At 39.1% G+C, this 15,180-nt stretch overlaps 1 protein-coding gene across 4 annotated transcripts in view; it reads right to left on the bottom strand.

Annotated features, from left to right (window-relative positions):
- The window catches only part of ODAD2 (outer dynein arm docking complex subunit 2), a 172,856-nt gene that overhangs the window by 120,197 nt on the left and 37,479 nt on the right, over window positions 1-15,180 (bottom strand). For all 4 annotated transcript variants that reach the window (XM_015099632.4, XM_042230650.2, XM_060397453.1 and 1 more), the window contains one exon: window positions 6,063-6,161. In XM_015099632.4, coding sequence (XP_014955118.1) covers window positions 6,063-6,161 — 99 coding nt within the window. The remainder of the gene's footprint in view (window positions 1-6,062; window positions 6,162-15,180) is intronic.

Genomic DNA, 15,180 nt, shown 5'->3' with positions numbered 1-15,180 from the left:
TCTAGTCAAAGGTATGCTTTTTCCAGTAGTCATGTATGGATGTGAGAGTTGGATCTTAGGGAAGGCTGAGCAGCAAAGAATTGATGCTTTTAAACTGTGGTGTTGCAGAAGACTCTTTAGAGTCCCTTGGACATCAAGGAGATCAAAACAGTCAATCCTAAAGGAAATCAACCCTGAATATTCATTGGAAGAACTGATGCTGAAGCTGAAGCTCCAATACTTTGGCCACATGATGCAAAGGACTGACTCACCGGAAAAGACTCCGATGCTGGGAAAGATTGAAGGCAGAAGGAGAAGGGGAAGACAGAGGATCAGATGATTGGGTGGCATCACCAACTCAATGTATGTGAGTTTGAGCAAGCTCTGGGAGTTGGTGCTGGACAGGGAAGCCTGGCATACTGTAGTCCATGGGGTCTCAAAGAGTCAGACACAACTGAGCAACTGAACTGAACTGAAGAAAAGAGAAGTCTCAATTCAGTAATCTAAACTCACATCTAAAGAAACTAGGAAAAGAAGAGCAAAACAAACCCAAAACAAAGAGAGAAAAGAAACTAATAAAGAAAAGAATGAACAAAACTGAAAATAGAAACAACTTGAAATATCAATTTAAAAAAACTGCTTCTTGAAAAGATCAATAAAATTAACAAACCTCTAGCAAGACTGACAAAGAAAAAGAGAAGACACAAATTTCCAGTATCGGAAATGAATGAGGTGTAGCATATCACTTCAGATCCTGCTAACAACAAGAAGATAATAAAACTATGAAAAACTGAACATAGATTGAACTGATAATTTAAAGAAATTGATTCCTTTAAAGGTACAAATTACTGTCACTTAACCAACATGAAGCACATAATTTGAACAGCACTACAGCTACTAATGGAATTAATCCATAACTTAAAAAACAAGTGCCTTCAGATTCAGATGATTTCACTGGAGAATTCTACCAAGGATAAAAAAAAACTAACAATTTTAGACAATCTCTTCCAGAAAACGGGAGAGAACTGAACTCATTTTATGAAGTCTGATATCAAAACCAAAGTGCATACAAAAACAAAACACAGCTATTGAATATCCCTCATAAGCGTAGATGTAAAACTTCTTAACTAAATGCTAAGCATATATAAATATATATATATGTAAAGCTGGGCTGGAAGAAGCACAAGCTGGAATCAAGATTGCCAAAAGAAATATCAATAACCTCAGATATGCAGATGACACCACCCTTATGGCAGAAAGTAAAGAGGACCTAAAAAGCCTCTTGATGAAAGTGAAAGAGTTGGCTTAAAGCTCAACATTCAGAAAATTAAGATTATGGCATCTGGTCCCATCACTTCATGGGAAATAGATGGGGGAACAGTGGAAACAGTGTCAGACTTTATTTTTTTGGGCTCCAAAATCACTGCAGATGGTGACTGCAGCCATGAAATTAAAAGATGCTTGCTCCTTAGAAGGAAAGTTATGACCAACCTAGATAGCATATTAAAAAGCAGAGATATTACTTTGCCAACAAAGGTCCATCTAGTCAAGGCTATGGTTTTCCAGTGGTCATGTATGGATGTGAGAGTTGGACTGTAAAGAAAGCTGAGCACCGAAGAATTGATGCTTTTGAACTGTGGTGTTGGAGAAGACTCTTGAGAGTCCCTTGGACTGCAAGGAGATCCAACCAGTCCATTCTAAAGGAGATCAGTCCTGGGTGTTCATTGGAAGGACTGATGCTGAAGCTGAAACTCCAATACTTTGGCCACCTCATGAGAAGAGTTGACTCACTGGAAAAGACCCTGATGCTGGGAAGGCTTGGGGGCAGGAGGAGAAGGGGGCAACAGAGGATGAGATGGCTAGATGGCATCACCAACTCGATGGATGTGAGTTTGAGCAAACTCTGGGAGTTGGTGATGGACAGGGAGGCCTGGCGTGCTGCGATTCATGGGGTCGCAAAGAGTCGGACACGACTGAGCGACCGAACTGAACTGAACTGAAAGCTATATATATGTAAAGAAGGACCAAGTGCGGTTTATTCCAGGAATGGAAGGCTGCTTCAGCATTCAAAAATCAACCAGTGGAATCCGTTACAGTAACAACCTACAGAAGAAAAATGGCATGATCATACCAACTGATGCAGAAAAAGCATGTGACAAAATTCAACACCCAGTGGTATTAAAACTCTCAGAAAAACAAGAGTAGCAGGGAACTTCCTCAACTTAATAAAGAATATCTGCACAAAAACTATCATCATACTCACTGGTGAAAGACAGAATTCTGTCCTCTTAAGACTAAGAACAAGGAAGGAAGCCCTTTCACCTTGATCACTGATAGTGAACACAGTACTGGTGTTTCTACTTCTGGATGTAAATCTAACAAAACATGTACTGGACGTTTATGCTGAAAATTACAAATTGCTGGTGAAAGAAACCAAAGCCTTAAATAAATAGTCATACGGTCTACACAGTAAAGATATCAATTTTCTCAAAATTGATATAGGGTTTCAAGGTAACTTCTATCAAAACTTTCAGTTGTTGTTCAGTCACTCAGTTGTATCTGACTCTTTGCGACTCCATGGACTGCAGTACGCCAGGCTTCCCTGTCCACCGTCTCTCAGAGCTTGTTTAAACTCATGTCCATTGAGTCGGTGATGCCATCCAGCCATCTCATCCTCTGTCATCCCATTCTCCTTCTGTTCCCAATCCCTCCCAGCATCAGAGTCTTTTCTAATGAGTCAGCTCTTCGCATCAGGTGGCCAAAGTATTGGAGCTTCAGCTTCAGCATCAGTTCTTTCAATGAATATTCAGGATTATTTTCCTTTAGGATTGACTATTTTGATCTCCTTCCAATCCAAGGGACTCTCAAGAGTCTTTTCCAACTCTGCAGATTAAAATCTTCAGTAAGTTTTTTCTTTTTTTGTAGATATAGCATGATCATTCTAAAATGTATGTGGAAAGGAAAATAACTAGAATAACTCAAAACAATTTTGGGAAAAAATAATAAAGAGAGAGGAATCATTTTACCAGATTTCAAGAATTACTATAGAGCTATAGTAGTCAAGCTATAATAATCAAGATTGTGTGCTATCAAGATTGTGTGCTAGGGCTAGATATAAAAATTAGCTGAACAGAATGAAGACTCAGAAACAGCCCCACCAAGTACACCCACCTGATGTTTGACTAAGGTGAAAAAGCAGGTCAAGGGCTAAAGGATAGCCTTTTCATCAAATGATGCTAGAGACACTGAACATCAGTAGGTTACAAAAAAGAATATTCACCTATATATAAATTTTATATAAAATTAAACTTAAAATGAATACCAGCCTTTAATGTAAAATTATTACAACTTTTAGGAAAAATCATTGGAGATAATCTTCAGGATCAAGGGCTTCATGAAGAGTTCTTAGACATGGCATCAAAAGCACAATCCACAAAAGAAAAACTGATAAATCAGACTTCATCAAAAACTGTTCTCCCAGAGGCCCTATTAAGAGGAGGAAAAGACAAGGTACAGAGAGAGAGAAAATATCTGCAAACTAACATATACAACGAAGGATATCCTAGAGAGATAGATGACGAGCTCTTAAAACTCAACATTTTGAAAAACAAATGATTCAATTAAAAATGAGCAAAAGACATAGACATTTCACTGAAGAGCATAAACAGATAGCAATAAGCTCATGACAAGATATTAACATCATGAGCCATTAGGGAAATGCAAAGACTACAATAAGCTGCCACTGCACAGATTTTAGGACAGCTAAAATAAAACAACAAAACCAAATGTTGGCAAGGATGAGGGGAACTGAGTCTCATACATCACTGGTGGGAACACAAAATGGTGCCACCACTCTGGAAAAGCTAAGTAGTTTCCTAAAAAGCTAAAAACACAGTTACCATATATATCAGCAACTGGGCATTTATCCTAGAGGAATAAAAACTTTCATCTGTACAAAAACCTGTATGTGATTGTTTATAGCAGTTTTATTTTTAATAGCCAAAAGCTGCAGACAGCTAAAATGTGCCTTAATATGTGAAAAACTTTAAAAGCTGTGGTATATCCATACAATGGAATGCCACTCAGCAATTAAAAGTGACAAACTATCAATACATGCAACAGTTAGGTGGATCTCGAGGGTATTATGGTGTTGGAAAAGAAGTCAATATAAAAACAATGTATGAATCTATTTACACGGCAGTCCAAAATGACAAAATTATGAAAACAGATGACTGTTGCTAGGAAGCGGGGATCATGGAGGAACCAAAGTGGTTGTGACCGTAACAGGGTAGCCGGAGGACATGTATGGGGTGAACAGTTCTCCCGCCTGGTCGCCACGATCACCATAAAAAATTACACATGATAAAATGACACTGAACTCTACATTGTACCAATGGAGGGAAAGAGCAAATTAGCCAAGATGGTGGTGGTCAGGCTCTCTTGCCCCACAGCCTCTTACTCTTGCCCTACATTTTGTAAATACATGGTTATGTGACAGCTGACATCACTTACAGCATTGCACATCCGTATCATGATGTACCCACTTGGCCATGTGCCACTTCTGCTCTGATACCTGAAAAGCCCTGGAGGCTGGAGGCTGGAGGCTGCCTTATGTCTGTGTTACGGCCATGTTATGGCCGCATTAGGGACGTGTTGTGGCTGTGTCTGCTGGGTCAACCACAAGAGAATACAGCGTGTCTGCTGCTACAGCTGCTATGCCAGTCAGGACAGAATAAACGTGTCTGCAGTTTCTACGATTCCTTACATTTTCTTCCAGCTTTGCTCATTGCCTACCCTGGGTTCAGTGAGCAGTGATACAGGAAAACACATATACATTGTACCAATGTTAATTTCCTGGTTTTGATCTTGTACAGTAGTTATGCAAGATGCAGGATTTAACTGTTGGGGGAAACTAGATGAAGGGCATATGGGATCTCTCTGCACTATCTCTGCAACTTTCTATGAATCTACAAATATTTCAAAGTAAGAATTTTTTAAGAATTGTCAAAAAAATTGAATAATTTATTATTCCTAACTTCCCAAGATGGCATACGTGTTGTAGAGTGTCTTAAAGTTTGTTTTCTTTTGAACTGTGCAAATTTTATAATATGAAATTCCTGCCATTCCTCCCTGCCTCCCAAACGTAAAAGCAGCTGAACTTTCTTCCCAGATATGCCACTTTTATTGTCAAACTGAAAATTGGGTAAGAAGCTTAACAGTCGGTCTTAGACTAATGGCTGTTTTAATGAGAAATAACATATGTCACTTCAGAATTAGCAGAGCCATTGGTGATCAGTAAGTAAGGCTCAGAAAGATGACGATTTTGCTATGACAGAGGCAAGAGATTAGCTAAGAGTCCAGTTTTGCTACCATTCCCTGGGTTGGGAGGATCTCCTAGAGTGGGAAATGGTGATCCACTCCAGTACTCTTGCCTGAAAAATCCCATGGACAGAGGAGCCTGGCAGTCTACAGTCCAAAGGGTTGTAAAGAGTTGAACATGACTGAGCAACTGGACATGCATGCAGTTAACTGCTTTTTGCATTAAATACATGTGTTTACAAACAGTTTGCTAATACCAGTAGATCACTGTATATAACTCCACATTAGGGACAGACAGTTTTCTGGGGCAGGAGCCCACTGTACCCCTCTTTGCCTGGCCAAGCAATAAAGCTATTCTTTTCTACTTTATCCCCCCCCAAAATAGTTCCACATTGAAAATTATCCTATATATTTAAAGAAACCCATTATTACCATTCTTATAGCATTTCTACTATATCAATATAGATATCATAAGACCCTAACGTGAAAGGAAAGCACCATTAACCAGTATTAACTAGCTGTTATGTAGGAGTGGCTTTAAAGAACTGATCCTCAAGTGGTAAAGAATCTGTTTGCAATTCAAGAGACTCAGAAGACATGGGTTCAATCCACAGGTTGAGAAGATCCTCTGGAGAAGAAATGGAAACCCACTCCAGTATTCTTGCCTGGAGAATCCCATGGACAGAGAAGCCTACAGGGCTACAGTCCATAGGGTCGCAAACAGCTGGACATGACAGCGCACGCACACGTTAACAGAAACTCACCGAATTAACTGTGCTCTTCCAGGTGAAAGAGACGATCTGGACTTTTCAAGTTTTCCTCCGTGTTTTTCTACTTGGGTGTCTCTTAGCGTATTTCTGCTCCTAAAGAAACATTAATTGTATTAATTACTTTATGCTAATAGAATATTAAAAATATAAATGTGTACAAATATTCCATCATTATCATGCACCCGAATGATGTGTTTTCCTGACAGAGAATAACTATGAGTATCAGTCTCAGCTGACACCTGAGAGGTCCCTTCTGTCCTGCAAGCAGAACCATGCATTTTATATAATGGAGAAACATTTGTCCAGTATTTCTTCGTGCCAGAACAGGTCTTCACAGGTTGCTATCACTGGAAAGGTCCTTCAGTCTATGTCTTCTGCCCTGAGTCCCAACTGCCTGTGTTCTCCTTGCCCACCCGACATCACAGCAGGGCCTATGTCTGATTTTCTGGACATTCTCAAGCTTAGTATACTCTTTGGCACATACTAGTTTGCATCAAATCCTTGTTTAGTAAATTCTTAACTGAAAAAAAAAAAAAAAGCCCATGGAAAAAGCAGTATTTTATAATTCCATCCCTCAGTTAACAGATGAGCCCATACACTTATAATTTTCAGACTCACCCTTTCAAAGAGAACCAAAAGGTCAAATACCCCCAAATCAGGGAAAATCAGAGGAGCAAGGTATCTCACCTCCCACAAGTTTCCCTTTTCAAAGCTCTCTGAGTCTATATCCAAAATACAATCACCTGAGGCTCTTGGAATCCCTATAGGTGAGTGTCCCCACATGACCAGTAGGGAGCCAGTTCTTAAATCAATAAGGGGACCACATGGAACACTAAAAAATGACTGAAACTTGTAACCCATTTGCTAAAACTTCACAAAGTGCTCTAGGTACTTCTGACTGCTTTGGTGTTGGTAACATTGGCCTTTATTCTTTGCTTTGGCACCAATTTACAAAGGGTCCTGAACAAACCCAGGCTTGTACATTTCAGACTTTCATAAAACCAGGTCCACTTTACTCAGGCCTGTCACGTTTCAGATTCTATCCTTTTTATAGTATTCACTTATCTCTTAATACACATGGTACCACTGCTATGAAGTTTCCCCTAATTAATTCCACATGATTTTATATTTATTTTTTTAACTAATTTATTTAATTGGAGGCTAATTACTTTACATTATTGTAGCATTTTTTGCCATACATCGACATGAATCAGCTATGGGTGCACATGTGTTCCCCATCCAGAACCCCCTAGCCACCACTGGTCATCCCAGTGCACCAGCCCTGAGCACCCCATCTCATGCATCGAATCTGGACCAGCAATCCGCTTCACATATGATAATATATACGTTTCAACACTACCCTCTCAAATAATCCCACCCTTGCCTTCTCCCACTGAGTCCAAAAGACTGTTCTTTACACCTGTGTTTCTTTTGCTGTCTCACATATAGGGTCATCATTACCATCTTTCTAAATTCCATATATATGCGTTAGCATACTGTATTGGTGTTTTTCTTTCTGACTTACTTCACTCTGTATAATAGGCTCCAGTTTCATTGACCTCATCAGAACTGATTCAAATGCATTCTTTTTAATGGCTGAGTAATACTCCATTGTGTATATGTACCACAGCTTCCTTATCCATTCATCTGCTGATGGACATCTAGGTTGCTTCCATGTCCTGGCTATTGTAAACAGTGCTGAGATGAACAAGATGAACATTGTCTCTTTCAATTCTGGTTTCCTCGGTGTGTATGCCCAGCAGTGGGACTGCTGGGCCGTATGGCAGTTCTATTTCCAGTTTTTTAAAGGAATCTCCACACTGTTCTCCATAGTGGCTGTACTAGTTTGCATTCCCACCAACAGTGTAAGAGGGTTCCTTTTTCTCTACACCCTCTCCAGCATTTATTGTTTGTAGACTTTTTGATGGCAGCCATTCTGACTGCTGTGAGATGGTACCTCATTGTGGTTTTGATTTGCATTTCTCTGATAATGAGTGAGTTTGAGCATCTTTTCATGAGTTTGTTAGCCATGTGTATGTCTTCTTTGTAGAAATATCTGTTTAGTTCTTTGGCCCATTTTTCGATTGGGTCATTTATTTTTCTGGAATTGAGCTGCAGGAGCTGCTTGTATATTTTTGAGATTCTTTGTCAGTTGCTTCATTTGCTATTATTTTCTCCCATTCTGAAGGCTGTCTTTTCACCTTGCTTATAGTTTCCTTTGTTGTGCAAAAGCGTTTAAGTTTAATTAGTTCCCATTTGTTTATCTTTGCTTTTATTTCCATTACTCTGGGAGATGAGTCATAGAGGATTTATGTCAGAGAGTGTTTTGCCTATGTTCTTCTCTAGAAGTTTTATAGTTTCTGGTCTTACATTTAGATCTTTAATCCACTTGAGTTTATTTTTGGATATGGTGTTAGAAAGTGTTCTAGTTTCATTCTTTTACAAGTGCTTGACCAGTTTCCCAGCACCACTTGTTAAAGAGATTGTCTTTTCTCCACTGTATAGTCTTGCCTCCTTTGTCAAAGATAAGGTGTCCATAGGTGCATGGATTTATTGCTGGGCTTTCTATTTTGTTCCATTGATCTATATTCCTGTCTTTGTGCCAACACCATACTGTCTTGATGACTGTAGCTTTGTAGTATAGTCTAAAGTCAGGCAGGTTGATTCCTCCAGTTCCATTCTTCTTTCTCAAGATTGCTTTGGCTATTTGAGGTTTTTTGTATTCCCATACAAATTGTGAAATTATTTGTTCTATTTTGGGTTGATAGGGATGGCACTGAATCAATAGATTGCTTTGGGTACTATATTCATTGTCACTATATTGATTTTACTGATCCATGAACATGGTATATTTCTCCATCTATTTGTCTCATCTTTGATTTTTTTCACCAGTGTTTTATAGTTTTCTATATATACGTCTTTTGTTTCTTTAGGTAGATTTATTCTTCAGTATTTTATTCTTTTTGTTGCAATGGTGAATGGAATTGTTTCCTTAATTTCTCTTTCTGTTTTCTGATTGTTAGTGTATACGAATGCAAGGGATTTCTGTGTGTTAATTTTATATCCTGCAACTTTACTATATTCATTGACTAGCTCTAGTAATTTTCTGGTGGAGTCTTTAGTGTTTTCTATGTAGAGGATCACGTCATCTGCAAACAGTGAGAGTTTTACTTCTTCTTGTCCAATCTGGATTCCTTTTATTTTTTCTTCTTCTCTGATTGCTGTGGCTAAAATGTCCAAAACTATGTTGAATAGTAGTGGTGAGAGTGGGCACCCTTGTCTTGTTCCTGAATTTGGGGGAAATGCTTTCAATTTTTCACCACTGAGGATAATGTTTGCTGTGGGTTTATCATATATGGCTTTTATTATGTTGAGGTATGTTCCTTCTATTCCTTCTTTCTGGAGGGTTTTTTTAATCATAAATGGATGCTGAATTTTGTCAAAGGCCTTCTCTGCATCTATTGAGATAATCATATGGTTTTTAATCTGTCAATTTATTAATGTGGTGTATCACAATGATTGATTTTCAGATATTAAAGAATCCTTGCATCCCTGGGATAAAGCCCACTTGGTCAGGATGTATGATCTTTTTAATATGTTGTTGGATTCTATTTGCTAGAATTTTGTTAAGGATTTTTGCATCTATGTTCATCAGTGATATTGGCCTGTAGTTTTCTTTTTTTGTGGCATCTTTTTCCAGTTTTGGTATTAGGGTGATGGTGGACTCATAGAATGAGTTTGGAAGTTAACCTTCCTCTGCAATTTTCTGGAAGAGTTTGCATAGGTTAGGTGTTATCTCTTCTCTAAATTTTTGGTAGAATTCAGCTGTGAAGTCATCTGGTCCTGGGCTTTTGTTTGCTAGAAGATTTCTTATTACAGTTTCAATTTCTGCGCTTGTGATGGGTCTGTTAAGATTTTCTATTTCTTCCTGGTTCAATTTTGAAAAGTATTTGTCCATTTCTTCCAAGTTTTCCATTTTATTGGCATATATTTGCTGATAGCAGTCTCTACAATCCTTTGTATTTCTGTGTTGTCTGTTGTGATTTCTCCACTTTCAGATTTGATTCTTCTCCCTTTTTTTCTTGATGAGTCGGGCTAATGGTTTTCTATTTTATTTATCTTCTCAAAGAACCAGCTTTTAGCTCTGTTGATTTTGGCTATGGTCTCCTTTGTTTTTCATTTATTTCTGCCCTAATTTTTATGATTTCTTTCCTTATACTAACCCTGGGATTCTTCATTTCTTCCTTTTCCAGTTGCTATGGTGTAGCGTTAGGTTATTTATTTGACTTTTCTTTTGTTTCTTGTGGAAAGCTTGTATTACTATGAACCTTCCCCTTAGCACTGCTTTTACTGAATCCCATAGGTTTTGGATTGTTCTGTTTTCATTTTCATTCATTTCTATGCATATTTTGATTTTTGATTTCTTTTTTGATTTCTTCTGTGATTTGTTGGTTATTCAGAAGTGTGTTGTTTAACCTCCATATGTTTGTATTTTTAATATTTTTCCTGTAGTTGACATCTAATATTATTGCATTGTGATCAGAAAAGATGCTTAGAGTGATTTCACCTTTTTAAAATTTACCAAGGCTAGATTTAAGGCCCAAGATGTGATCTATCCTGGAGAAGGTTCCGTGTGCACTTGAGCAAAAGGTGAAATTCATTGTTTTGGGGTGAAATGTCCTACAGATATCAATTAGGTCTAACTGGTCCATTGTATCATTTAAAGTTTGTGTTTCCTTGCTAATTTTCTGTTTAGTTGATCTATCCATAGGTGTGAGTGAGGTATTAAAGTCTCCCACTATTATTGTGTTACCATTAATTTCCCCTTTCATATTTGTTAGCATTTGTCTTACAGATTGAGGTGTTCCTATGTTGGGTGCATATATATTTATAATTGTTATATCTTCTTCTTGGATTGATCCTTTGATCATTATGTAGTGTCCTTCTTTGTCTCTTTTCATGGCCTTTATTTCAAAGTCTATTTTATCTGATATGAGTATTGCTGCTCCTGCTTTCTTTTGGTCTCCATTTGCATGAAATATCTTTTTCCAGCCCTTCACTTGCAGTCTGTGTATTCCCCTTGTTTTGAGGTGGGTCTCTTGTAGGCAGCATATATTGGGGTCTTGTTTTTGTATCCATTCAGACAATCTTTGTCTTTTGGTTGGGGCATTCAACCTATTTACATTTAAGGTAATTATTGATAAGTATGATCTCATTACCATTTACTTTGTTGTTTTGGGTTCGAGTTTATAAAGCTTTTCTGTTTCTTGTCTAGAGAAGATCCTTTAGCATTTGTTGAAGAGCTGGTTTGGTGGTGCTGAATTCTCTCAGCTTTTGCTTGTCTATAAAGCTATTGATTTCTCCTTCGTATTTGAATGAGATCCTTGCTGGGTACAGTAATCTGGGTTGCAGGTTTTTCTCTTTCATCACTTTAAGTATGTCCTGCCATTCCCTTCTGGCCTGAAGAGTTTCTATTGAAAGATCAGCTGTTATCTTTATGGGGATCCCCTTGTGTGTTATTTGTTGTTTTTCCCTTGCTGCTTTTAACATTTGTTCTTTGTGTTTGATCTTCATTAATCTTGTTAAAAATGTGTCTTAGGGTGTTTCACCTTGGGTTTATCCTGTTTGGGACTCTCTGGGTTTCTTGGACTTGGGTGGCTATTTCCTTCACCATTTTAGGGAAGTTTTCAACTATTATCTCAAGAATTTTCTCATGGCCTTTCTTGCTGGGAGCCAGCACGGGAGATTCCACCCATGACAAGGTCATGTGGAAGATACCTGACAAGCAAGGCAGATCAGGACTCGAGGGACCCCCGGACCTGCTCAAGCATCTATGCCAAAACCAGAATCTGTCTTACTATTTTATGGCTTTCACCAACTCTTCTGACAGTAACAGGGGGCTATCCCCAACCACCTTTCTCTGGAGAAAATCAACTTAGGGCTCTAGTTGATAAGTCTCTTGGGCATGAAAGGAATATTTCAATTCAAACCCCCTCTGATGGCTTTCTAGCTTGCTTGGCAGGTTTATCCAGACTCTTGCAGCTACGCATGTGATTGTTCACAGCCTCCCAACTGTGAGAGGCATGGGAAGCCTAAAACATTCTAAAAATATAGATCCTTTCAAAGAGTTAAAAACTATTAGAATAGTGCTGGTGTAGGATTTCATTGTTGAGCCAATGCTTGCTGCCAAGTTCCCATATCTCTTATCCACTGTGCACCTGGGAGTGCAATAGTTAATGCAGTTGGAATTTAAGAAAAACAAGCAGTAGCCTTGGAATTAACCACATCAGACCTTTGAGCTAATTGGTTCTTTCTTTGTTGTAACTCACTGCACCTTTGCTCCGTGAGAATGTAACTCTGTTTAGCACTTCTGAGGCTGACATACATTAGAAATATAAAGAAAAAAACATTTCAAGGGAAAGTAAGTTTTCTGGTTGAGCAGTCTTTATCAAAAAAGGGTCATAAAATGTCCACAGGCCTCCAAGGCCAGAAGATAATGTACACAACATTGTTTATGGGAAAGATATGCAGAAAAAATCCTGGTTTCAATAAAGATAAAACAGATGTAATGTTTGGGCTGACTCTGTATGACCTTGCATCTTTCATTTCCCTCTATGTACAAGTCAGGTTATAAAAGTTCCTTTTGAAAATAAAGTTATGGGTCTCGCTCACCGAAGCTTGCTCTCCCCCTGTCAATCATTCTTTCTTACTCTCTCTCTCTCTCTCTTTCTCCCTCTCCCTCCCTCTCTTTTTCAGGCTGATCCCTTGGAGCACAGAGGCTCTCTGCGTTCACTTTCCTGCCTGGGCTTCTAAGACCCGATCGAGAAGGCGCTCTGCATCTTCATTCTGGCTAGAAGGCACTCTGCATCTTCACTCCAGTGAGAGGGTGTCTGCGGCCTCCATGAACAGAGCAAGTCCCTTGTCTGGGGCTTTATTGGCTTTCTGCATAAACCAAGGAATATAAGCCTCTATTCTTTCGTCCATTCTGAAGGAGATCAGCCCTGGGATTTCTTTGGAAGGAATGATGCTAAAGCTGAAACTCCAGTACTGTGGCCACTTCATGCGAAGAGTTGACTCATTGGAAAAGACTCTGATGCTAGGAGGGATTGGGGGCAGGAGGAGAAGGGGATGACAGAGGATGAGATGGCTGGATGGCATCACTGACTCGATGGACGTGAGTCTGAGTGAACTCTGGGAGTTGGTGATGGACAGGGAGGCCTGGTGTGCTGCAATTCATGGGGTCACAAAGAGTCAGACACGACTGAGTGACTGAACTGAACTGAACTGAACTGATTCTTTCTTCTCTCCCTTCCCCTCTTGCCAACGTTGTCCATCCTGAGGGTACCCCTGGATCCTGCTGGGGCTGGACCCTAGCACTTTCTTTTTGTGTTCTTCTGGGACTCATGATTTGAATGTTGGGGTGTTTGACATTGTCTCAGAGGTCTCTGAGGTGGTCATTTCTTTTAATTCTTTTTGTCTTTTTTCCTCTCTGCTTCATTTATTTCCACCATTCTATCTTCCATCTCACTTATCCTATCTTCTGCCTCAGTTAGTCTACTGTTGGTTCCCTCCAGAGTATTTTTTATCTCAGTTATTGCATTATTCATTATTGATTGACTCCTTTTTATTTCTTCTATGTCCTTGTTAAACTTTTCTTGCATCTTCTCAATCCTTGTTTCCAGACTATTTATCTGTAACTCCATTTTGTTTTCAAAATTTTGGATCAGTTTTACTATCATTATTCTGAATTCTTTTTCAGGTAGACTCCCTATCTTCTCCTCTTTGGTTTGGTTTGGTGGGCATTTATTGTGTTTCTTTACTGCTGAATATTTCTCTGCCTTTTCATCTTATTTAGATTGCTGTGTTTGGGGTGGCCTTTCTGTATCCTGGAAGTTTGTGGTTCCTCTTTATTGTGGAGGTTCCTCCCTGTGGGTGGGATTGGATGAGTGGCTTGTCAAGGTTTCCTGGTTAGGGAAGCTTGCATCAGTGTTCTGGTGGGTGGAGCTGGATTTCTTCTTTCTGGAGTGCAATGAAGTGTCCAGTCGTGAGTTTTGAGGTGTCTATGGGTTTGATGTGACTTTGGGCAGCCTGTGTATTAATGCTCAGGGCTATGTTCCTGCGTTGCTGGAGAATTAGCATGGTATGTCTTGCTCTGGAACTTGTTGGCTCTTGGGTGGAGCTTGATTTCAGTGTAGGTACGGAGGCTTTTGGATGAGCTCTTGTCAATTAATGTTCCCTGGAGTCAGGAGTTTTCTGGTGTTATCAAGTTTTGGATTTAAGCCTCCTGCCTCTGGTTTTAAGTCTTATTCTTACAGTAGCCTCAAGATTTCTCCATTCATACCACACCAATGATAAAACATCTAGGTTAATGGAGAAAAGATTCTCCACAGTGAGGGACACCCAGAGAGGTTTGCAGAGTTACAAACAGAAGAGAAGAGGGAGGAGGGAGATAGAGGTGACCAGGAGGAGAAGAGGAGGAATCAAAAGGGGAGAGAGCAATGTAGCCAGTAATCAATTCCCTATGTGCTCTCCACAAGCTGGAACACCCAGAGAGGTTCACAGAGTTACATAGAGAAGAGAAGAGGGAGAAGGAGAGATGACCAGGAGCAGAAGAGTGGGAGTCAAAGGGAGAGAGACAGATCTAGACAGTAATCAGTTCCCTAAGTGTTCTCCATAGCCTGGAATACCCAAAGAGATTCACAGCACTGGGTAGAGAAGAGAAAGGGGAGGGAGGATATAGAGGTGACCTGGGGGAGAAAAAGCAAAGTCAGGGGGAGAGGGCAATCAAGCCAGTAATCATACACCTATGTAAAAATGAGTACCAAAGATTGGATTCTTAAAGGTACAAATACCAAAAAGCAAAGATTAAAAATCTAGAGTAGAGGTTAGACTCTTAAAAATACAATAGTAAAAAAAAAAATCACAAAAATAATTTAAAATATATATGAAATTTGCTGTCAAAATAGGGTCTTTTTGTCAAGGTAATAGGTTATGAAAATGAAAATTAAAGGAGTAATAAAAGGCTTAAAATTTTTTAAAAATTAATTTAAAAGTGATAATAGTAAAATATATCTAGGAATTTCTCTAGAGCTGTTGTGGGTAGTATGGGGTC

Source organism: Ovis aries, chromosome 13, assembly GCF_016772045.2.
Source record: "Ovis aries strain OAR_USU_Benz2616 breed Rambouillet chromosome 13, ARS-UI_Ramb_v3.0, whole genome shotgun sequence".
Lineage (NCBI taxonomy): Eukaryota > Metazoa > Chordata > Mammalia > Artiodactyla > Bovidae > Ovis > Ovis aries.
The sequence above is the reverse complement of the archived record's forward strand: the minus strand, read 5'-3'. Positions and strand labels throughout refer to the sequence as shown.